General features: G+C 36.2%; 3 protein-coding genes across 4 annotated transcripts; all 3 read left to right on the plus strand.

Annotated features, from left to right (window-relative positions):
* The first annotated feature begins 536 nt into the window (after positions 1 to 536).
* tmem39b (transmembrane protein 39B) lies at positions 537 to 13,293 on the plus strand. Its single transcript, XM_067421154.1, has 9 exons — positions 537 to 719; positions 4,624 to 4,800; positions 4,893 to 5,112; positions 5,211 to 5,294; positions 5,394 to 5,548; positions 8,343 to 8,685; positions 11,891 to 12,078; positions 12,632 to 12,752; positions 12,936 to 13,293. Exons 2-9 carry the CDS (start codon positions 4,670 to 4,672, stop codon positions 13,167 to 13,169), a joined length of 1,476 nt encoding a protein of 491 aa, XP_067277255.1. The 5' UTR covers positions 537 to 719; positions 4,624 to 4,669; the 3' UTR covers positions 13,170 to 13,293.
* Positions 13,294 to 13,907: 614 nt separating this feature from the next.
* On the plus strand, positions 13,908 to 22,315 carry ccdc28b (coiled-coil domain containing 28B). The gene is made up of 6 exons (XM_067421165.1): positions 13,908 to 14,094; positions 16,305 to 16,557; positions 17,455 to 17,627; positions 17,864 to 18,018; positions 20,346 to 20,368; positions 20,744 to 22,315. Exons 2-6 carry the CDS (start codon positions 16,322 to 16,324, stop codon positions 20,796 to 20,798), a joined length of 642 nt encoding a protein of 213 aa, XP_067277266.1. The 5' UTR covers positions 13,908 to 14,094; positions 16,305 to 16,321; the 3' UTR covers positions 20,799 to 22,315.
* A 143-nt stretch (positions 22,316 to 22,458) lies between these two features.
* On the plus strand, positions 22,459 to 25,654 carry iqcc (IQ motif containing C). Of its 2 annotated transcripts, none has more exons than XM_067421166.1 (5): positions 22,459 to 22,842; positions 23,143 to 23,286; positions 23,490 to 23,775; positions 23,870 to 23,991; positions 25,443 to 25,654. In XM_067421166.1, the coding sequence occupies exons 1-5, from the start codon at positions 22,801 to 22,803 to the stop codon at positions 25,479 to 25,481; spliced, it is 633 nt and encodes a 210-aa protein (XP_067277267.1). In that variant the 5' UTR covers positions 22,459 to 22,800; the 3' UTR covers positions 25,482 to 25,654. The 2 variants fall into 2 exon arrangements, with proteins under 2 accessions (XP_067277267.1, XP_067277268.1); XM_067421167.1 differs by lacking the exon at positions 22,459 to 22,842 and adding an exon at positions 22,953 to 23,007.
* The last annotated feature ends 585 nt before the right edge of the window (positions 25,655 to 26,239 follow it).

A 26,239-nucleotide genomic window follows, 5' to 3' on the forward strand; every position in this document is an offset into this window, starting at 1 on the left:
TTATTATTAGTAGTAGTATTTTATTTACTGATCCCAAACATTAAAGGGCTTTTATGAAATTGAATTGCTACAGTTAATTAAAAATAAATTAAAAATATTTTAAATAAAAGAGAAAGAATACAAGCCTATCTGAAGGGATTAGTGTGGGGGATTTGTTTGTTTTGCATAAAATAAACCACTGACCAAATGAATGAATGATGAATGACTGTATGAATGACTCTATGAATAACTGTTTAAAAACTGGCATAATACAGTTTTTATTGCTTAAGGAGAAAAGAAGCCTACTCTAAATATTATGTTGATATGATTTGGCTCAGTCAGTCAGTACTTTTCTGTTTTATACAATATAGTATAAAGTTTGTTCAGTAAATATGCATAAACACATTGCTTGATAAACTTTTCCAAACCGGTTCTGTGTAATGTAATGTATGCGCCTGAGGTTCAGTCAGTGCACCAGCATGATTTGCTTTGATCTCACACACGCACGCGCGCGCGCACGCTTGCCTATGCCTCCTCCCCCATGCTCTCTGCGCGTGCGCGCGTGAGTGAGTGCGTCTGTGCGATACAACATCAACAGAATGAGCCCTCCTCGTTTACTGTCAGAAATAAAACAAACCTTTTACGACCCAAAATAATTAATTCTGTACCGAAGTATTGAGCGCGTTTCAACTTAAATCCTACAGTCGCCTTATCCGGACTATACTCCGCGGTTTAAAGTGGTAAGAGACATTTTCCGATTTCTTGAAATTAGATTGTGCAAATGCAACAGTGCTAGGCCGCAGTCTTATGTTCGAGAATGCATTTATTTCTCTGGTCGTTAATACTCAAACAGACATGAGACATGTTTGTTGCATTTTAAGGCCGTTTGGTTTCAGAAACATAAAACTACATGTCGTTCAGCCTACATGTTTAACAGCAACGCTTCCGCAAAAGTTGGCTATCAATAATAAAGGCAGGGCTGCAAAACAGTAGAGCGATCAGGAAAGAATGTTAATCGTTTTAAGACGAAGAACATTTGCAAAAAAAACTAACCATAACACAAATGCATTGTTATGGCTTGCTATAGGGAGACTCCATCGAGGCACGTGCATGGCTAAGCCAATAAAGCTGCATCCATCCATGTGGGTCTTTGTTAATGTACTGTGTATGAGACCAGTGGTGACGTAGCTCTCTATTTGTATGGTTGTATGTGTTTGCATGGTATTCATGCCCTTTCATGACAAATCAAAATGAGCAGTCAGACTAAATGCAATCCGTTTCGATTCAGCAATTGTAAAGACATTTTAGGCATCTCCAGATTAAACCTCAAGCCTTGTTCATGCACATGTATCTGAGCCTTTATCTTGTGACAGCGTCTCTTTTCACTGGTTTGACAATTGCTGCCATAAAAAGTTTTTATGATGGATCTTGAAAGAAAGTTTTACAAGTGAAAGTTAACCTACAGTTGCAATATGAGGCATATGAGGAAGAGATTGTGAACAGACAGTTGGTCCATTCACAAGACCAGTGGTGTTGGTGGTAACTTACAGTGACAACATTTTAAGAACTGGCCAGCACATACAAGCAAGTAAAAACTAGTCCAGGCATACTTTCATCACAAATGTGATATACAGCAGCATGTTGGTCTACTCTACACCAAAAGACTGCAACAGTTTTTTCCCCTCAGGCTGTAATTTGTCTTGCACATCTGGTTAAACTAGGCCGCTGTCTTGTAAACGAAAATGCATTTTATTTCTCTGGTCGTTAATACTCAACCAGAAATGATGTTGTCTTTCAACTTACATGTTTAACAGCAACACTTCTGCAAAAGTTGGCTAAATCAATAATAGTGTGTTCAGGAAAGAATTTACAGCGATACAGCAGCATGTTGGTATACCAGAAGACTGCAACAGTTTTTTGTACCACTATATAGCTTGAATGACAATAAACCAAATGTGAATACTTTGTTACCATGGTATTTTTTTAAGTTTTGTTTTTTTTAAGTTTTGTTTTTTGATTCATGGAAGATTAATGTAAATATGCCATGGAATAGAATTAATTCAGTAGCCAGTTCTCTCTGGATCTGTTTAAACATGATTACTAACAAACTCATTGTTATATGTGTAACGTGCCCTGGGTCTGTGTTCATAAATTTTGTCACATGGACTCTTATTTTGAAGTAATTTTTTGTGCCCATTGTCCATATGTTCTGTTCCTGTTTGCCTTGTTGCCTTGTTTGGGTGCGTTCCATTCGACAGGGTCCCTACGCACTGTTCACTGCTCCCTACTCCCTGGACCCTGAGCACGGTATATCAGCTGAGGTGAACTTCAGTGACAATAATCGCTTATGTGGAATGCCATGAAACGTCATTAAAGAAAGGCATAGACACGGTCGCACAGATTATGATAACATAAATTAATATTGTAGCCTAATTTACTTTCAAATTTAAAGCCATATAATAAACATATATATATATATATATATATATATATATATATATATATATATATATATATATATATATATATATATATATATATATATATACAAAACACTCAGTGTACTAAAAGATATAATCAAAACATTGTCCATTAGTTTACATATACCTGTAAGTTATCCTACACCCAGCTGCATAGTAAACATTAAGTAAATAAAGTCAAATATAAAAAAATGACAGCACTCAGCTGTTTCTTAACCTTAAATATTTTACATATTCATAAAATATAATATGCGAATGTAACAGTTATTGCCTTAACCATTCATAAATACTCTAAAAATGTGTATAATAACTATGAATATTCAAATGCATACGTAAACTCCTTCACTGCAGAGCTGTTTAAAAACTCCTCTTATGGCTCTGCTTCATCGTTAGTTCAGTTACAGTGCAAAGTCTTTTTAACATTAATGCTGTTGCATCTTATTACATTTACTTTATTATAACTACATGCAGAATATTAACAACAGGCTAAATAAATTTACACAGTCTAATGTTTTCAGATGGAGAACATGAATAAATAACAAATAATCAACTCCCCGTAACTATAAGTATAAATAAAAGCTTTACTTTTAAACTTCAGTGTAAGGTTTATGTGTTTAATAGACTAAAGTGTGAATATTCTCTGGAATATGCAAACATTGTCAGAAAAATATTACAGATAAAAATTACAGACTCCACCTTATCTAGCACGTTATCAGAATTATTAATAATGTTCCTGTCAGTCTAGATTTATGAAATAGCTTACCTGACATAGCGCTGTTTTCTATGCATTTACAGTGAAAAATAAAATTCTGCCTATGCCTTTAAATATTGGTTGATCACTAGTGATTTTTACTCTCCACTTCCTGTGAAGGGATGTATCGATGTTCCCTTCTTCACTGCGCCCTTCTTCACTGCAGTGCCCTTCGAACTGAATATGTTCGCTCCCTTTGGTTTGGAATCGCCATCTTAAGATGGCGGAATACCCTGTGGACTGTGAATACCCACTTTGCAGTCCACTTACGGTTGAATGGAACAACCGTCTTTGTCTCCCTAGTTACCCTCATTAGTTTCCATGGTAACTTGTCATCTACACCTGTTCATCATTAGCTTTTGTGTTCCCTGTGTGTTTATACCCCTGAGTTTAAGTTGCCTTTTGTCAGATGTTGTTCTTGTAAGCTTGTTCTTGTTCTTTGTAAGATGTTGCGTTCCTGGTTTCCCTTGTCTGGATTATGTCTCTTGTTCCTCTGTTTGGATAATGTTCCTGTCTCTGTTCTGGGTTATCTTGGTTTGTGTTTTTTTTAATAAACTGTTGCTGCACTTGGATTCTTACTTCTCCTCACCCCTGTTTAAAGGCACAATATGTAAGATTTTTGGATTAAAATATCCTAAAACCAAAGATGCTTTAATATATTATGCATTTTATTAGACAGGTGAAAAAATGTTTGGATACATTCATCGACAGAAAACTGGTCATTGTAAAAGCTCTGCGAAATCAAGGCGTCATCAAGCTACGCTTTTATTTTGAAAAGCAAATTTAAAAAAAATTACATATTGTGGCTTTAAATAAGTAATAATGTGATCTCTTTAATGTGATTAGTTATGTTGAATACATCATGTACAATCGTGAAAAAGGTTAGCATTTTTAATTTGTCAAATGTAGCTTGTTTTCCACATAGAACATTTACATACATTTGTACATGACATTCAATTCATACTGAATGCTGCAGAAATAGTATGGTAGTATTGCAAACATCTGAGCTTTTGAACTACATGTGACGATTAACATTAAACAAAGATATAGAATAATTAATCTGTAATAAACATTAAATTACTTGTAAAGAGAAAAACTGTCGTACAACAGACATGATAAACTTGTCAAAAGTTTATCTTTCAAAAAAAAGATAAAATGTGAAATATAAAATAAAACTGTTCTTTTAAATTGTAATTAATATTTCACATTTGTAATTAAAAATTTTCAAAATTAATGAAGCCTTTGAGTAAGTGGCTTATTTCAAAACATTCAATCTTAGCATAAAGTAAATCAATTATATGATTATATCTGACTTTGTTTATATTTAGTTATGACTTAGATTATATCTATTTTTTTCACAACACAGTCTTTAACTGGTTTGGAGCTTATTGTTGTGATTTTGTTTTTCTGCAGGTATCTAAAGTGTAGCCATCTGAGACAGGGGAAGGGTGGATCTGGAATGGCAGGAGGAAGAAGAGGAGCGAACAGAACGACATATTGTCGTTCTCCGCTGAGCAGTGAGACAGGCTCCGTTGGCAATGGCAACCATTCCACCAGCTCACCTGTGACGGGTGTGAGGTCACGGACCAGGTGAGGCTAATGCTACTCATAATAAACTGATGTTCTGTTGCTATGGTAACATCATTTCAATATGTAACCCACCAAATCTGTGTGGTCATCAGGAATGGGTCCGGAACAGGAATGTCCAGCCCTCCGTTGGCCACTCAGACTGTGGTGCCATTAAAGCACTGTAAGATTCCAGAACTCTCCATGGACCGGAACATCCTGTTTGAGCTCCACCTGTTTGTGTGCCATCTTACAGCACTATTTGTGCATTATGTCAACATTTACAAAACCGTGTGGTGGTACCCCCCTTCACACCCACCTTCACACACCTCACTGGTGAGTCACCTCAAGGCTTAAAATTAAACTCCACAGAAGCGATCAATCCTATGTTTTCACAGAGTAAATTTCTGTTTTTTTTTGTTTCTTTTTTTCAGAACTTCCACCTCATTGACTATAATATGTTGGTGTTCACCGTTATAGTTCTGGCACGCAGGCTAATTGCTGCCATTGTAAAAGAGGTGATGTGCATTATTTTTAATATCTGTGTGTCATTTTAATAGGTTTACAAATGAAGGAGTAGTGTATCATACTTTTCACCTTCTTTCTACCCTCCACAGGCATCACAAAGTGGGAAGCTGTCCTTCCCGCACTCTGTCTTCCTAGTAACGGCTCGTTTTGCCGTACTGACTCTTGCAGGATGGAGTCTGTGTCGTTCACTCATTTATCTCTTCAAAACATATTCCGTACTTAGCCTGCTCTTCCTCTGCTATCCGTGAGTAATAATTTGCACATACACTGCTATTGATTCTAACCGTGCGTTCACATCGCCACCGGCGAGAGCGTCATAATTCGCTCTTGCCACCCTGCCAACGACGCTGTAGAAATCTTTGTGGACACGCTGCCGCTCTGACGTAGATCGAATGCTTTTTCTTTTTTTTAAACTGTATTTAAAGGGGCCGCAAATCAAACAAGCATGTTGATGGATAGACTGACCACAAGTAGGGTATAAGTTAACCTCATGAAATCATTTAAATGTGAAAGTAAGAATGAATTGCATTCCCATCTACATCTTCAAAGAGTGTTGCGCGACTTCTTAACAAATTAGACATCACTATGAATGATTACGTCATAAATGATAGAGAAACCCGCACAGCAATGATCAACTTCTCTTACATTTTGCTTGGGAACTAATATGGTCGGAACTAAAGTTTATATGCATGCGTTCTCTGGATTTCTCTCAAGCGGAGCACTTCAAAATTCCAATTGGTTGCCGCCGAACTGCGTCATAGCTCATTACCATAAAGTTGAGCTGATTTCAACTCTTCTAATCGTCCAAGACGTGCCGCTCTCGCCGGACATCTTTCACATTTACTGTTTTGCAAAGTTTTGCATGTGAAATCCAGACATTAACATTGATTTCTCAGTGTTAAGTGGTCTCTTAATTTTTTCCAGAGCTGTAGCTATAATGAATAATAGAACTTTTTTGCTTACAAAATTTTGTTTCTGCTTTCATAATGCATGCATGATGGGTCATGATGGTCGACTAGTCAAATATATCATAATTTATAATTTAATTTTAGTTTTGATATTTTTAGTGCTGGTAAAATGCAAAATATCTTTGGATGGATGGATAGACTGACAGACAGTTCTATCAATGGCTGGAGCGATAGGTAACAGGGTTTCCAGGTCTTAAAAAAAGTCTTAAAAAGTCTTAATTTGACTTTCCTTAATTTGAGTCTTAAATTGGATCAGAAAGTCTTAAATTCAATATCATGGCATTAAATTAGGGCCCTGTGTTTTATGAGATGCAGAAAATGTGGAATGTGAGAATCTATTCATAAAAATGGAACTTACTGTAGAATGTCACAGATTTTGTCAAATTTTGGATTAATAAATCAAAAGTAGGTAAGTACACTTAAAGGGGGGGTGAAATGCTGTTTCATGCATACTGATCTTTTTACACTGTTAAAGACTTGGAATCCCATACTAAACATAGACAAAGTTTCAAAAGTTAAGGTGGACGTTTGATGGGAGTATTTCTTTGTCAAAAATACTACTTCCGGTTAGTCATAAGTTTCGGCAAGTTTTTTGAGATCATGCGTTCCCATTGACGTTAGTGGGGGCGGAATTTCCTTGTATGGGCCTTACGGACAATTCTACCGGAAGCGCGTGAGAGAGAGCGAGGGAGAGAGCGAAAGCAACAGCCTACGCCCATCAAAGCGCTGGCTTGTAGGATGCTAAACAGGTGATATAACCAGTAGCTACTGACTTACCCACTGATAGGCCGGCGGTCGATCTGTATTAGCACTTTCCTCACGCGACGGGCGAATCACTTTCCTCACAGAGCGACTCACTTTCCTCACGCGGCAGGCGAATCACTTTCCTCACTGAGCGAATCACTTTCCTCACCGAGCGACTCACTTTCCTCACGCGGCGGGCGAATCACTTTCCTCACTGAGCGAATCACTTTCCTCACAGAGCGAATCACTTTCCTCACAGAGCGACTCACTTTCCTCACGCGGCGGGCGAATCACTTTCCTCACTGAGCGAATCACTTTCCTCACAGAGCGAATCACTTTCCTCACGCGGCGGGCGAATCACTTTCCTCACTGAGCGAATCACTTTCCTCACAGAGCGACTCACTTTCCTCACTGCAGCGCGCTGCTGCACACGTCATTATTTAGCTCCACTCACAAGACACGCCCCCACCCGCTCGGCTTTTTTCGGAAAGACTCGGAACAGCGCATCTTTCTTATATAATTATAAAAAAAATAAAGACTTTTCGGAGATATGCAGGATGCAATGCTACTCTATAGGTACTCAAGATTGACATGACACTGACTGAAACTGAGTGTTTCACCCCCCCTTTAAAGGGATAGTTCACCCAAAAATTACAATTCTGTCATCATTTACTCACCCTAATGTCGTACCAAACCCGTTAGACTTTCGTTCATTATATAAAGCGATCAAGTCTCCAGAAAATTTTGAATAAACCACTTGATTCATATGGATTATTTTTTCGGAATCTTTATGAACTTTAAGCGTGAAAGTGGTAGTTTCTTAGACTGTCAATGAATCAGAGAAAAATATAAAACAAGATTTCCTAGGGCCCTTCCATATTTTTGGAAAATTAAATTGTAAGCCCTGCAAAAAAAAAAAAAAAAAAAAAATCTTACTCAGAATTTTTGTTTTTCAGTAAAATTCAAAACGTCCTTAGATCAAGATTTAATGACATGCAAAATGAAGAAATTAAGAGATCATTTTTTGAGAAATTAAACAAAATTAAGTGAGTTTATGCTTAAAACAGGAAAAAATATTTGTCATTGGTATGAACATTACATACATTTATGGTGGGTGGGTGGGTGGGTGGATGGATGGATGGATGGATGGATGGATGGATGGATGGATGGATGGATGGATGGATGGATGGATGGATGGATGGATAGATAGATAGATAGATAGATAGATAGATAGATAGATAGATAGATAGATAGATAGATAGATAGATAGATAGATAGATAGATAGATTCAATATTTTAACATGCTTCTCTATCTTTCCCCCTCAGGTTTGGAATGTACATCCCTTTCTTCCGACTCAGCTGTGATTTCCGCAGGGCTGGATCCATGTCTCCGTTAAGTGGCATGAGTTCTAAAGAGGTGGCCGGGGCTGCTTTGGGACGTGGGGGACGGGACTATCTATCTGTCCTAAAGGAAACATGGAAACAGCACACCAGTCAGCTGTACAGTGCTCAGCCCATGCCCACCCATGCCTGCTGTCTCTCTCCTGACCTCATCCGCAAAGAAGTGGAGTACCTAAAGATGGACTTCAACTGGAGGATGAAGGAGGTGTTGGTTAGCTCCATGCTAAGTGCCTACTACGTAGCATTCGTACCTGTTTGGTTCGTGAAGGTGAGTAAATCAACATGTGGTCTTTTGTACACTCATGCTCTTGCATAAACACATACAATGTGGGGACTGAGAGAACAGGTTTTGTTCATGAGGGATACAGGTGATATGTAATAAGTCAGTACATTCGGATCAGATTTGCCTAAGGCTGTGGTTCACAAACCTTTTACAGTGACATACCACCTGAGGCATTTAGCATCCCTCTGCGTACTCCCTCTCTTCCACTAATTTTACATTAAAATGTATATTTTCAATGTTTTTTTTTTCTTTGAAAGTAATTTCTTCATGTAGATTGAATGTAACTCTACACCCTTGCTTCATTTACTATATGAAGTAAATAAATTAGCATTATAAATAAAATGTATTATTATTATTATATGTATCTACCATGAATATGCAAATTAGCCCCGCCTCCACTCACCTACTTCAGCTTAGAGATCCACTCGCACAACTATAGTAAACTATACTATAGTTTAGCTATTGCTATAGTAAACGCTGCACAATGTCAAGTGGAAATACTGGTTTAATTCAGCCTTAATTGTTTGAACCAGAAACTGATTCAGAAGAATGGGAAAAGAAAATTATACAGGCTTGTCAAGTCTACACATAAAGGTTAATAATATGATTAGCCTTTAGCTTTGACTGTATTATCAAACTGCTAATAATATGTTGCTAATGGTACACAAACCATGTTCCCATTTGCCATCTCAGAGTCAGACAGCATCCTTCTAAAATAAACATCCTCCGAAACACTTTGAACAGCTTATATACAGCTCTGGAAAAAAATAAGAGACCACTTAACATTGATTTCTCAGCGGTCTCTTAATTTTTTCCAGTGCTGTATACATCATTAATTAATATACGCTATAGTGCTAAATGTACCTGATTTTTTCATATCAACAAAAAATATACTGGGATAACCTTAGCCTGACAAGCCAGACCCACATCAAGATGTTTGGTCTGGAAACTCACCATAGACAGGGCTCAGTCCGAGGGGCGGATAAACGGTTGTCTTTCAAACTCCCTCTGCACGCGATAGGATAGCGGTACACCAACCGGAGCAACGACGGTGAAGGGGAGCTCGCTGACTGATTAAACATTCGCCGTATCCGGTCGGCTAAACTCCGAACACATCTTCCCTTTTTAAGAATGACTTCAGTGCCGCTCTTTGTTCTTTTCTCAGAGGAAAGCTTAACTCCAAGTCTTCCGGAGGCGCGGGCAGAGCTGATTCGAAAGACCGCCGCCGTTCGCCAGTTTCTGTTTTTACTAGAAGACTGTGTTACTAGAAGCACGCAAACGCAACTCGGCTGTCGTCATTATGGCCCCGCCCGCCAACTCTATAGCCTACCAACACGATGTGATTGGGCCATCCAGATTCTGAGGAATACAGCTCAGATAGGAATTGAGAGTTGCTAGACCACACTTGCGGGCAAATTAAATTTGCTGCCGCTAGGGTGCGTCTAGATTTCTAGGCTAGGATAACCTAGCTTTTCTTGAGACCCCCTTCTTTGCAGCTGAGTAATGATGATATTCTAAAGCCCGTCCTCACATTGACATGATTGGTTACAACATGTTTGTGACATAGAGAATGGTGTTCATACTAATTTTTTTATACTGTCTTAGATTCACTGCAGTGGTAAGGAGAAAATACAAATGAATTTGCACATGGTTTTCTTTATTAAAAACACCACATTGACAAATAAACAACATTACAAACTTGATTTCCACCATCCATTTTTAAGGGACAATCTTTTATCCCTTAAATTGACTTTTCAGTACATGTTTACCACTATAAATACCTTTTATCAAATACATGGTTTATAATACAATTTTTATACCATATTTATAATATATGATATAATTATAATATATGGTTTATAATGGTTTAAATATAAAATGTTCGATTAGAAAATATGCAAATATATAAATTAGAAATATGCAGTGACGTTAAAGACGTGAGCCATAGAGTAATTCATTTAGTAATTAGCAAGTGGCTGCATTTAAGAATGGGTCATTGAATCATTGACTTTATTCTATTCTATCATATCTATTATTTCCCTGCAAAACAAATAATAAATTGACAATACACAGTGTTTAAAATGTACATCACTTACTACTACACTTCTGTTTGTTCAACTGGTGTATAAAATCAGTCATATTTGGAACAATTTAAATTTGGATATTTGAAAACAAATCCACTCTTGCTCATATAACATCAACATTAAAAACAAAAACTCACAGGGGGTATGTTTTTGTATTGTGGGGACTTAAATCCATCTCTATGAACAGTCTGTGTCTATGGGCCCTGTCATACACCCGGTGCAATGTGCGTACACTCCGCTTATTACACACACAGATAACTGGGAACAGGGATGTGCAGCAGCATACAAACATTTTTAAATATCAAAAATAAAAGGATTCATCTCTGGAGAAGAGTTCAGTCTTTCCGTTCACAAATTCCGTAAATAGTGAATCAGCCATGGTGCAAATGCAACTGGCTTTTAAAGGGAATGTGAGATGAGACTCTGATTGGTTTATTGCATGTTACGCCCAAAACACACAAGGGTCATTAAACTGGAAAAAGTTGATTCGGACACAACCTAAGTGATCCTTCACCATGCTCTTCAGCACATGCTCTCAGATCGTTAACATTGTTCTTCCAGCTAGTAAGTGCTAAATCTCTACTTTTACAAAGGAACGTTGTTGAGAACGGGGGTAATGTAGCATGATTTGTTATGGCAGCACACTTGCTGGGAAAAAATATTTTTCCTATTTAAACCAGCACATGCAAATTATTTTTCCAGGTATTATTTTTCTATGTGCCTTCAATGCAAAACTTTGGTTTTAGCATCATGGCTTCTGTTCACACCTCTGCACATTTCACCCAAAAATGAAAATTCTGTCATCATTTACTCACCCTCAAGTTGTTCCAAACCTGTATGAGTTTCTTTCTTTTGCTGAACACAAAAGAAGATATTTTGAAGAATGTCGGTAAGCAAACAGTTGATGGACCCCATTGATATCCATTGTATGGAGAGAAAATAAATCTTTTGCGTTCAGCAGAAGAAACAAATGTATACAAAAAATTTGAAGGTACGTTTGAGGGCGAGTTTCATTTTTGGCTAAAGTTTCCCTTTAAGCCTGAAGATTTTGATTGAATTGTTTTACATTCCTACACATCTGACAATTTTTTTTCTCTTTTTTATAGAGCACACAGTATGTAGATAAACGCTGGTCCTGTGAGCTGTTCATCCTGGTGTCCGTCAGTACTTCTGTCATTCTAATGCGCCACCTACTGCCTCCCCGTTACTGCGACCTGCTCCACAAAGCTGCCGCGCATCTGGGATGCTGGCAGAAGGTGGACCCCTCCCTCTGCTCGAACGTCCTCCAACACATGTACGTCTGACCTGAGATCACTGCTAGGGTCATAGAAATGTTGACAGTTTAGCTTGTGTTAGAGTTTTTATGTCTTTGCTGGATTTTGGTAAATATAATGTTAGGGCTAAAATGTCAGCAGTTGGTGCTGAATGATTCCAAATGCTTTTAAATAAAGAGCCTAATTAGTGAAGTACTCAGTTCTTGTTCACAGTCTGATGTGCACTTACCCCTTAAAAGATTGGCTGCATTGTGTTGCATGTTTCAACATGTTGATTTGATCTCGGGTGTTGCCACCAACAACAGATTTATTTATAGCACATTAAATAAATTAGATTTTTTTGTTTTGTTGTAAAAACATGAAAATGTACTGGTTTTCAAAAAGTACACCAAGAACATATTTATCGAACTATTTTTGTTACATTTTCATTTGATGGTTTCCAAAATTAACATTTTCTCATTTAAATTATTTTTTAATGATTTTTCTGGGTTTGTGCAAATTGTGCTAAAAAGCTTTGTGACAATGATTTTGTTGGTAGACAGTAATCTTTCATTTATTTATTTATTTCTACAGATGGACAGAAGAGTACATGTGGCCGCAGGGAGTTTTGGTCAAACACAGTAAAAATGTTTATAAGGCCATGGGCCATTATAATGTGGCAGTTCCCTCAGATGTCTCACATTATCGTTTCTATGTAAGTATTAACTGTAGCCGAACTCTGAAACAGAAAGTGCTTTGTTTTTACTGTTGGCTGACTCATCTGAATGAATATAAATGTTATTAGAAATATTATTACAAAGAATGCATTATGTATTCTTCATGGGAATAATATTGCAATAACCGCTGTTTCCTTTCTCTTTTTTTCCTCTCCTGACAGTTTTTCTTCAACAAACCTCTTCGAATATTGAACATTCTCATAATTCTGGAAGGTGCAATGATATTCTACCAGCTATATTCACTGATGTGTTCAGAGAAATGGCATCAGACAATATCATTAGCTCTAATATTATTCAGTAATTATTATGCCTTTTTCAAACTGCTCAGAGACAGAATAGTTCTGGGGAAAGCATATTCGTATTCAGCCAGTGCCTCGAATCAGAAAGTCAGCTAGACAAGCATAAATTATTGTCAGTCATCACAGATTAGCAGAAAACATGCATGAGAGCTGTTTATTTTTTCTACAAGTGCATTTTTTTTTGTCTGTTTGTGTTCTGACTTGCCATGAAATAAAAGGAAACATATTTTTGTATAAAGTCTGTTTCTCTGACGGTTTTTATTTTTTTATTAATGCAGCTACTTTTTACATTACTGTCATAATCATCTGACATAATCAGAAAGATGGGTGAACAGAATTTAGATATTTTCCTTTACTTTGAAACGAATACCCTTTGAAATTACCACAATCGCCTTTAGAGGGCGACAAACATGCCTACAGATTTCGGTCAACGGTTGACAATACAGAAATTAATTATAGAGTTATTTATTTTTGTGGTAATGGCATATTAAAACACGTTGTATAAAAAAACTAGCTGTGTGGTTGAGGTTTTAATATAAAGTGTGAGGCTTTGTGTTTTAAAACGGGAGTTTAGCTGGCATCTTGTGAACATTTTTCTACTATCGTGAAGGTACTCATGAATAGTAATTTAGTTTTTTTGACTACCCTATTGTTGAGGCTTGTCTCCTCAATATTAATTAGTCGCAACCCTTCTTTAGGGCGTCTCATGAATATTAATAACCAAGATTCGCCATAGGTGTTGAGGCTTGGCTCATGAATATTAATTAGTTGTTCGTGACGCTACTTTAATACCTTCCAATAGCGAAAGCGCATCATGAATATTGATAACCAAGCTTCGCCATAGTACGAGTCGCCGAATCGCGGTCGGGAAGTAGGAGAGCTCCAGCTGGAAACGGCACTTGTTATCGGCTCTTAAAACGATCTGCGTTTAAGCGATACGTTATTGGAATGGAAAAACCAACACGGGCGTCTTAAATTTGCGTTAGAAAGCTCAAAGAGCCCCATCCTTATCCGCCAGCCGGTGAGTAAATCGTTTTGTTTAGCCAAAAGACGATGTGCGCATCGTGCCTCATGGGGCATCCTGTGCAAATCCTTTCAATTCTAGGGAAAACCTCTTCCCCAAATGAGAAATTCATTAGATATTTGCATTGATAAACATATCAAGTCATAAGCTAAAATTGTATAATTGCAAAGAAAAATAGATCTCGTAATAAAGGCGTAATGAAGTGCCTTCGTTAAAATTGAGATTTTGACCCAGATTGTTCAGTGCGCGCTGGTAATGAATAAAATCCATCACCCGAATGGCTAGGCCTATTATAATGTAGAATTTATAGTATAGCCTATACAAGTATGTACAATTCACATATTTGTCATATTTTTTATATAGAATTTTATTATAGAATCTAAAGTATTAATTTAAATTTTATTATTTAGAATCCACCATTATATGGAATTAATGTGGGCAGAAATTATTGCTTTTTTCCGACATGTTATATGTTTAAAACAAATTCTTCATAATATTGCTTATATTTTCAGAAAGGTCTTTGATCTGACAGCTGTCATCTTACAGTTGAATGAATGCCAGCAAGAAACCTAAAACAAGTAGTTGCCATTTCTGAGAAAAAACTTGAAAACAAGTTATTTCTTTACAAAGGAAACTGAACAGGAGAATAAATAAACCAGAAAATGACAAATAGGCTTATTTTATCCATAAGTACAAATCTATAGTTTTGGAGGAGGTTAAAGCAACTACTATAAAATATAGTATATTTAGAAATAATATATATATAGAAATAAAGGATGTATTTCTTGATGGATACATTTACCAATGCCGTTTATCATGCATGTTACCTTTTATGTTGTTAATTGGCTTTATACAGTAAGAGAAAACATTGAATTTTCCATTCTTTCTTTTAACAGCTCAAGGTCAGACATTAATAATTGCTGCCTAACCTATTTAACACATATTCTCATTGACCTGTTGTAATGATTGAAATCTGTCCGCTTCAAAGATTAAATAGTTCAGTGATATCAACAGGACTCCTAGGGAATGTGACAAATCTTCATAGTTGGGGCCCCCCACATTATTTAATCTATTTCTGTAGGGGCCCTTATTAATATGTAACGCTCTTCTTTGCCTTCCCAACCAAACCAAAGCAGAGAGTCTGAACAAGTATACAGCTCTTTATTGGCATCTATGGTTCAATAAAGAACCTTTAACATTCACGGAACATTTCCATTGAAAATTATTTTTAAGGGTTCTTCAGATTATTAAAATGTTTTCAAACTAAGAAAAAAATGGTGCTTTTAAGAACTTTTCTCTGAAAGGTCATTCGGAGAACCAAAAATGGTTATTCCCCAGCTAACAGGGAATGTTCTGGCCTGGTAATGTTCTCTCAGATTCATAAACAAATGTTTTTTTTCCAGTAACATACAGAGAACATTCAGAAATACATTTTTCAAAATTCTTTTAGAACCTTCATTTTTTAAAGGGATAGTTGACCCTAAAATGAAAATTATATGATAATTTGCGCACCCTGTTGTTCTAATGCTACATGCCATATTTTAAAAAAAAAATCTTGCTTGTGCTCGTCCATATAATGGCAGTGAATAGTGCAAAGGAATCCCATACGTCACGTTTTGCATATTCAAAGTGTTCTGGTGTCAGAACTCTGTCTGATGACAGTCAGTGAAAGATTTGTTGAACATGATAACTTGTGATGAACACAACAGATATATTGACTGTGTTTTGTGTCGCATTTTTGTTCATCTTGATTTCCCACTTTTTGTGCCTTTTCTGGGCGAGACAGTGAACTGCGGCACTAACAGTCACACGAACAAGCACGTTGCATTGCTGTGCGCTGAAAACCAGCGGCCAAGGTTAGGATTTTTGTTAAATAATACATCAAATATTATATCGTATACCTCCGGAACACTTGGAACATACAACACGTGTTGCATAGGATCATTCTGTGATACCTTTGTGTCTTTAAACAAAAAAAACTTGATGCTGGTTGCTATTCAATTCCATTATATGAATTATAATTAATATTCATAAAAGAAAGAATACGGATTAAAACTACAGCATACAGCATTTAAACAACACCAGGGTGAGTAAATGATGACTTTATTTTCATTTTAAGGTGAACTATCCCTTTAAGAGTGCAGGATCAGATCATATCGTTTTCTCTACATCTCAGTGGCTAAAAAGCTCTTGTCTATGTCTCTTAGAAAGTGCCAGTGCCCTCATGGAAGACAAGAGGAAGAAAAGGAGTCCCAAAGTGTCCCTTCCCCATCCCCCTCCTCCACCAATCAACCCTCGCAAGCTCTCCGTTCTCCCGGCGAGTAAGAGCGCCACATTTTCATTGGGTCTGCCCCAGCCCCCCTCTCCCAAACCCAGAGGAAAGTGCAAGAGATCGGTAGGGGCAATGGGTCCATCTAAAGAAGCTCTCGCCGTTCCTGTGGTTCCCCCTAAAAGCACAAGGTTTGTGTGCATGTTCTTCTAAGCACCATATCTGATAGTAGTAGTGTGTTTTTATTTGACATTATTACACAGCTCTGTGAAATACTTGATTCCAGATAACAACCGTCAAAGTTGAATAACACACTGCACATCCGGGTACTATGAGTTATCTTGACCGGTAATACTTATTTGCTTAACGCTGTTGTTGACTGTCTGGTTCCCTCTTGTGGCTGTAATACGCTTAACCGCCATGGGTTGCAGTTGAAGACTTCAATGGTTTACTTTATAAAGTTTTAAATATGGATATATTTCTTACACAAACATATCGATTCAAATCAGAAAGCCTCTGTTAACTAATCGGAGCTAAGTGGAGAACGTTATTTGACGGACAGCTGCATTTTTTATGGACTTCAAAGACAGGTACACCTACTGCTTGGATTAACGTTAGCCAGGCCTTTTTAAATATAACTCTGATTGTATTCGTCTGAAAGAAGAATGTCATATACACCTATGATGACTTGAGGGTGAGTAAATCATGGGCTTAGTTTCATTTAGGGGTGAACAAACCATTTCTGCATTTATTTTAAACATAGCCTATGGTAAAAACAAATCTTTAGCAACGGATAAAGGCTTAAAGCAGTTTGGAACTTTATTTCTTTGTGGAAGCTTTGGGTAAGAGCTAATAAAATATTTAAACTCAAGACAATATTTTGTGTCTAATTTACTTGAGACAAGCAGCCGTGTAATAAGCGGGATAATGTACACGGTTGTTATCGCAGAATAAACCCCTTCAGAGTGATGCAAGACTGTCGGGGTTTATTCTTACGATAACAGCCGGCTGGATGTTCATTATCCCTTACTTAAAAATATGTGCAACAAAATAAAGTCCAGTTGTGATTCTGCTTTGTACCGATACAGGCCTCACAGAGAGAAGCCCAGAGCTCCTCAGCCCGCCGGACCCAGTCGCGTGTCCCAGTCCTCCTCACCGCTCCAGCACTCATTCCTCACCGACGTCTCTGATGTGAGAGAGATGGAGGGAGGACTGCTCAACCTGCTCAACGACTTTCACTCTGGAAAACTACAGGCTTTCGGTATGAAACATGAGCTGTAGGGTTTTATTCAGAAGCTTAAATAGTTTGTGCTGTAATTAGAATCAGTTGGCAGGCGTTGCAGTCTTATTTGTAGGGACATTTTTGACAAATGCAAAGGTGTGTAAGGGCGGAACATTTACCCCACCTAATTCATTAGTGAGTTAATATAGATTTCCTTTACGAATCTAGTAAGGTAATATCTCAGTTTCTATGTGTGTAACACGGTGTGTTTGCAGGTAAGGTGTGCTCCTTTGAGCAACTAGAGCATGTGAGGGAGATGCAGGAACGTCTGGCCCGCTTGCATTTCAGTCTGGACAGTCATGTGGAGGAGCTGTCTGAAGACCAGAGAAAAAACGCTTCGGACCGCAATCTCGAACACCTGCTTTCTAACGTGAGACATTATTTCAACTCATTTTATTATGCAGTCCTTTTACACATCAGCAAAAAGCTCAAGCATTTTTAGTGTCTTTTCAGTAAATTCTACTCCATTCGAACTCATCTCTGCAGCCACTGTGAGTTTGGGTCACAACCTGCATTTAGGAACGCCACATGCGCTAACCATCATCGCAAAAAAAGACGATTTTCAAAAAAGGAGAAGCATTAATGTCTTAGTAGTAATACAAATATAATAATGATGATGATGATGATGATTGATAGACAATGACAACATTTTAGCCAAATTTGGCAGACCTACAAACAAGCACACCCTCCCTTTGAACTTTTTTAAAATCTTATTTTAAATTCTAATCAAAATTTTAATCCGAAAATCACAATTTCATTGGTTTCCCCAAATCATACAGCCCTACTTTCTAATACATTCATACCAAAGCTTAAACCACAGACATTCTTCTCTTTTCACATACAAATTTAAATTTACAGTAGACACGCGCACACACACACACACACACACACATTAGTGGAATCTGGATCTAATGGATATGGAACACCAGTCTACTTGTTCTTTCTTCACTATTCAAGCACTCTGAGTGTCTCTCACACAAATAATCAAGGACTGGACACAATCATTTCCTGTATCTCAATAGAGGCCTGTAGCTGAATCTTCTATTATCCAAATCCAAGTGTTGCTGTCTGACTGAATTCTTTCATCAGCCTGTGAAGGGCTGGACAGTTACTATTGATAGTATTTGCCTTCTAGCTGTCAGCTCAGAGAGCCCAGTGTGTGTGAGAGAGAATACTGTATGTGTGAACTCTTTGATAATGGGTGGTTCACTCAGTATAACATAGAGTTATATAACTAAATCTTATAAAAAATAGTTCAGGTTACTTTTTACCTCACTTTTTTTCATTAAGCTAAGCTTGTTTTAGGACTATGAAGTCTTTTGCATTATGACCAACATTTTTTTTAAGCACATCACATCTCGCCTTCATTCTCCATAGTGCAATGTTTACATTTTTCTACAAATCCCGTTATTGATTCTCATTACTGTACTACTAGTCTTTTTTAATCTATTATTTTTTAATCAGCAATATTTAAAAGCAGTGTAACAAATACTACCATGGTAATATTTTACAATTTAAATAATACATATTTTAGTGATGCACAATATATCGGTATCGAGCGTTACATACAATGTTATCATTATGGGCCCGATAAGAAAATTTGGTTGATATATTAAAGCCAATAAATATGCATTATTCAGCTGAGACACTTTAGATCCGTACTGTTCGCCATGATGTTTATGAATTGCTTGAAACAGGATTGGAATCACTTCAAAAAAGATATGGGCTACATTAAATTATAATGAGATCATAATGGATTTTAATGGTGGGACTTTTGTTTTTGTCATTTTTTGTTTGTTTTGTTTTGTATATTTTTTTCAGGCCCTCAAAAATGATATAAAATTTTGGATTTACATTTATTGGCTAATATATTGTTTATCGGCTTTCAAATATAAAGAATTAATGACATCTGCCATAATTTTCATATCGATGCATCCTAACATTTATTTATTTACGATGTCAAATTAATACAATATTTATCTATTAATTCATCTATTATTATGTAAATGAAAATGGGAGACAAAACATCTTAATAATATTAAAAATAATGCCAAAGGGGAAAAAACTGAATGGTCCTTGGACAGACTTGGACATTTTTCTGAGATTCACCCATTTATTATAAAATTGATGTCCAGGAATTTACATAATTTTATAGGTGTTTATAACAAGAAAAAATAAAAGCAGAAATAAAATATTTAGGATTTATCAAATTCGTATACTGTTGGATATATTAGTCTTTACATGTTGTAACGGTGAAAGTATTTTCTGCTTTGCAGTTTGTTGTTCTTTTTAATTTTTTAAAAAGAACAACATGTACTTCACAAATTAGTTTTGCGCCTCATTTCGAAGGCTGCACACGAGGCGATCTCATTTAAGAAAAGTTATATTGCAAAGAAAGAAATTACCGTATTTTATACCTCACGAGGAATAATGGTCAATTTTATTAGGGTTACTTATCTGAAATAAGACATCCTTTATTATGTATTCAGCCTTTAAACATAACCTCCGGAGAAAACAGCCTTCGAAATGAAAAGCCGCGAAAGGCTGAATTCCTAAAGAACCCATCAGGATTTGCAATAGGTTGAAGTCTGCTGCTTTACTGATTCTGTCAGCTCAACATTATAGATTGGTCTTTTCAAAGCAGCAGCAATTATATAGATTTTTTTTAATGCATCTCTGTTTTTTTCCCTCTAATAGCTGGAAGAATTGAGCAGCTCCATGTATCCTTACACAGATCCACACTATGGTTTGTATGTATTGTATCTTGCAAAAGTAATAAAATGCAATGTTTAATGACTTTAAATCTTAATCAACTCTTGTCAAGTAAAATTATTTGTGAAAAATGATAAATTATGGTGTTTATCCAGAGAGGGTGTTCTCAGCTAAGCACTTAGTTTTAGTTTTAGTAAGAGCATGGATTGTGTTTCTCAAAACACCTTAGATCAGATGTGTCCTAATGGAAGCTAAATAGATTCATGCATTTCTATGTGCAGAAAGAATATTGGAGTCAGTATTCTTATATGTAATAGGACCTCCAGAGCTTGTGCATTAGATGTACATTAGCAGCGCATATCTCCTTAATGTTATTTAACCAGACAGAAACTCCATCTGGCAGAAAATCAAGACTTACCGAAGACCTCCAGCACCTGAAGCAGGAAACCAAACACAGCCGACCATCAAATCACTGTGCAAGCCCAAGTTGCCATGGCTACAACTCAACTGCAAGTTAATGAGCGCCATTATCGTGATCCGTGGCTAATGCAATGCTAAGGGACGGCAGCGACATCAAAGCACGTTCTCCATGTGAATGAAATTCAACAGCAAAACTATTCAAGTCTTAGCGTTTAAAAATGTCAATGATATTAAGCTAGAAAGCCATTTTTGTTTAATGTTTAATTTGGGATAAATAGGTTTTGAATTAGTTGATTTCACAGGTTCATTAATCACTGGTAAAGACTGACTTGGTTAAACAAGAACAGACTTCAAAAACCAGAGATCTAGAATTATTAGATCAACAGTAACAGAAGTGAAGGAGAAGATTAACATTACATGAAGGAGAATAGATTAACATTATTTATTAACGACATATACGTTATCAGTCAATCAGCACATACACAATGGATTTTCATTTTGTAGTTAGTCGGTGTTCTCTGGAATGATGTTGTAAATGGCTGTGGAGTAGCTATAAACTCACTCAGGACTGCTTGAGATCATTGATCTTAGTGCCTCTTCTCAGTGTCTAGATTACATTGATTGTTTTACTGTAAGGTCTTCATGGGACTCCAAATGATGGAACTGAGTCTTTTTGTAGATGCTTGTACATTAAAATTGAAGTACAGTTATTTCGAATAATGTTACATGCCATGTTTGTAAAGTAGACTTTTAAATAGCTATGTTGATATAAGAACATTTAGTATGTTGTTATTCTATATGGAACTGATGGAAATGTATAGTATTTGTGTGTTTGTTATCTTTGTATAAACTACACTGAAAACAATATGATCAGGCATGTCGAATTTCAGGTTTTAGAAAAATTGAGATTCTAGAATTAGAGAGGAGTTGGGAATTCCTCCATTTCTTCAAGATTGTATTTAAAACTTGTAGATTTGCAGTCTCCAAAGCACAAAACTGCTGTGAAAAATGTTACATAGTACATAATGTAGTACAAGCTCACTAACTATAACCCCGGATAAAAAGCCAGTCTTCCCATTTAACACCAGTTTCTTCTAAAACATCAGCACTACAAATGAACAGGTTTAGGGAAAAGTAAAAGATACACCTGTTTGATTTTTATACATATTTCATAATGCAGTAACTTCACTTCACAGCTGACCTCTGCTATGCCTACCTCCAACTATTTCAATAGAGAATCAATACTGTTGCAACTGAGGATAAGTATGTTTAAATTGATGTAAGGTTTGATTCATGGCAGGAATCTGATCCTGCATCAGCATGTAAAGGCTGTTTTCTCTTCCCTCATTGCCTGAGTCTAAAGCATTTTAAATAATCATTTAAAAATTACATTTGTATTATTTCTGTGAATTTCAATTATTTCCAAAAGAAAAATATGCGTGTGCTTCACTTTTTTTTTGCCAATGTCTTATCAATGCATAGAAAATATTTTCTATTTGTGTGCTTTAAGTAATAAAACTTAATGCAACAATTAACTCACTTTGACTTTGGACTTACTTGTGCAATTATGGGATCATCAAGTAATAGGTAGTGCAAGCAGTTTAATGAATTAAAACAAATACAAGACATGCAGTAGAGAGAGATTGTAGAGAAAGGGGAAAAACTCGAGAAACACCTAAACTATTTATTAATAATTAGCAAAATGGCATTATTTGCACAAACTGAAGTGTTGTGTTTCTTATTCACCTCTATTTTCACTAAATTGTGCTAAAGGGAAAAAAATATATTAAATTGGGAGTTCAATATTTTATCCAATATATTAAAAACGTATACATGTTGGGGTATTGGGACAGTAATGTACTGCAAAACAGGAATGACCAAAAAATAAATAAAACAGGAATGACCCTATTAACGAACCCTTCCAAACAGCGGGTGGCGATCGTGAGCTGCAATCGAGCCTGATCCTCGGTGTCTCTGTAGGGGAAGAAATACACACTTAGCCGTTCAAACAGTCGGCGCTATGAACGAACAGAAATTGATTCAGATATTAACTCATTTTCAGGTATTATTATTATTATTTTGATTCAGTTTGTAAAGTTACTGTGCACGTGTTCAATCATTTATTTAATTGTCTGTTGGATGAGTATCCAGGCTAGTTCATTTTTGTTTACAGTCGTTAATCGACATTTTTGGAGCAGGAGTGTAGACACTTGCCCTTTTTTCTCCAGTCAGTACATTAAAAACTATAAGATTACAAATTAAGCAAACATTTGTGCTTCATAAATAAACATGAGTATAGCTGATCTTAGTTTAGTCCCATAATGAGGAAAGTAAAGCTGAAATTGTGTTTCGTGTTTTCCAGGCTCAGTGTCGCGGTTATGTGATGAGGCAGGGTCTGAGTTTGGTTCAGACTCAGTTTGAGGACATCGTGCGAGAGATTGACGGAGGACTGGATCACCTGCAGTGGAGAGGACACATCATTCCCAAACCTCACTTTACTGACACTGTGAGCTTGTGTGTCATTAATTAATAATTTCTCTTACAGTTTAAAAACAACATGCCTTCGTTTTCACTTTTAATATTTTTCAATATCTTCTTGTGTAATTTACTATCAAAAACACCTCATCTGATGATTGATTGATTCCATGTATATCAGTTATGATCAATATTTACGTCATTGCATAATGATATGTATAATGTGATCTATAGGAAAGCCTATTGCTCCAGTATGAACGCACCAGGTTTCAGTGCCATGGCTTCCAGGATGACGCTGAAAGTGAACGGAAGATAGAAAATGAGGACAGTGAGAAATATCTCCCACAGTCTGAAATCCCGGTACCAGAGAGAGACGAAGCTCCTGAAATGGCCAGCAGAGACAGTTCTACACCTATGGAGGGTATTGTGGACAAGAGAGGAGAGAACCTGACAGATGATTCTACTACACTTTGCAGTGCTGTGAATTCAGATGTTAGTCACAGCATCTTATTTCAGACAGGTGCTGTGAGAAGAGAATTGGCAAAAAAGGATACAAAGATTTATTTTTTATTTTTTTACCACTTGAATTTGTGTTTGCGTTTTGTTTTTGGCAGGTCCAACTATGCGTTCAGTTTTGAAAGACACCGGACTCACTCCTGACTCTCTGAAGCAGCAGCGGAGCACTTTGGCCATGGAGCTGCTGTGGATCCAGCAAGCCATCAGTAGCAGAAAGAAAGTGAGAAAAGTTTTAAAAACTTAAACTTTAATTATATATATATATATATATATATATATATATATATATATATATATATATATATATATATATATATATATATATATATATATATATATATATATATATAAATATAAATTGTTGGTACCCCTGGTAAATATGATCAAACATGTCTGTAAAAAATTGATCTGCATTGTTTATCCTTTTGATCTTTTATTTTTTTGAAAATCACAAAAATCTTTCATTGAAAATCTACCAGATGTGTTTGGTGCACACTGGGATAAAAAGTACCCATGCCCACAGCTAAAAATACAGCTGGATCTTTTAATGTTGAGGGCCTATTTTTTTGCTGGAGGTCCTGGACATATTGTTCAGACACGTGGTATAATGGATTCTAGCAAATACCAACAGATAAAAAAATCAACCTGACCACCTCTCCTAGAAATCATATAATAGACCCTGATTGGATCTTCCATCAGGACAGCGATCCAAAACAAACATCAAAATCAACACACAAATGTGTTACTGACTCACTGAGCACAAAATGAAGCTTCTGCCATGGCTGTCCCAGTTCCCTGACCTGAACCCTATAGAGAATGAATGTGGTGAACTGAAGATGGGTGCTTGTGGTGAATGGGGTGCTTCTTCATTCAAATGCGCTACAACATTGTTTTTCTATACACTAGTCTGACGCGCAAAACCGTTTTGCTTGCTACTGCTAAAGTTTAGTTGCATACAGTAGTCCATAAACCAAATTATGTCCTCATAAACCACGAGTAAACACTCACAAATGTTGACAAGCCACTAAATATAGTACATACCTCAGAGACGGACGTCCTGCTGTTGCTGTTTCTCCTGTTCAATTTATTTCAGCCTCCAGATCCAATTCTGGATCATATATGTATTAACTGAATCTGATTGATAGCCATGGTTTATTTAGGGTAACGTTTTTTCTTTTCCACACTTGAGAATGTCACAGCTTTCTGACGCTATCATGCAATAGCTGCGCGTACTCGTGATTCTTTAGCTCCGCCCACACGATACGCCTCCATCCACTTGTCCTCGGATAGGACTCGGTACCGCCTATCTTTTATAAATATAATAAAACTAAAGACTTTTCGGCGATATGAAGGATACAGTACTATACTATAGGTACTCAAGACTGACATGAGATTGACCGAATCCCCCCCCCCCCCCCCCCCCCCCCTTTAATAAAAGGGTGCCAACAATTATGGCCAACGGGTTTTGGAGAAAAGCAATTTTGACCACGTGTTTTCAACAATTTTGATATATATATATATATATATATATATATATATATATATATATATATATATATATATATATATATATATATATATTTATTTATATATATATAATATTTACACATACATTTATAATTTGTGTGTTTTAGTCTACTAAGAAAATGTATCTGCTCTGCTCCTTTGCAGTATCTCACCCTCAAACAGAAAATGAATGTGTCCCACTGAAAGCCTGAAGTGGACCAACATTTTAAGAGAAGTTTTCTAATTTCTTTGTAAAATTTACAGCACAGGATGTTTAAGAATTGTTTTAAATCATGTTTATTTATTTTTTTTTGTACATAAATTTGTCTGCGTTAAAAAGAGATTGTATTTTTGTACAAATTACATTTCAGAAATAAATATAAATAAATATAATTTGCACTTGGTATTGATATTTATTTTTCTGTATCACAGTAAGCCACTACTGTTAAATTAATGGAAGATTATCTGTTATCCAAGTTTTTGGATGAAACTTGTACACCAAAGTTGTAAATATGTACAATATGCTATAAGAAGTATTATGTCATTTATTTTAAACTGAGTTTAGCTGCTTTCTTAAATTGTTGTGATATGAATTTTAACTCTGACAATTATTTTTTCCATCTATTATACAGATTCTTGATATCATTGTATTCCATATATCGCAATATAATCTCTCTCTCTCTCTCTCTCTCTCTCTCTCTCTCTCTCTCTGTCTCTCTCTCTCTCTCTCTGTCTCTCTCTCTCTCTCTCTAAATATATATATATATATATATATATATATATACACACACACACACAGATACATACATATATATATATATATATATATATATATATATATATATATATATATATATATATATATATATATTATAAATACATTTGGGAGAAAAATTCAATTATATATAAATAAGGAAATAAAAGTATAAAGACTTAATTTTTCAATAGATATATAATATAGA

The sequence above is a fragment of the Pseudorasbora parva genome, chromosome 17 (assembly GCF_024679245.1).
Source record: "Pseudorasbora parva isolate DD20220531a chromosome 17, ASM2467924v1, whole genome shotgun sequence".
NCBI lineage: Eukaryota > Metazoa > Chordata > Actinopteri > Cypriniformes > Gobionidae > Pseudorasbora > Pseudorasbora parva.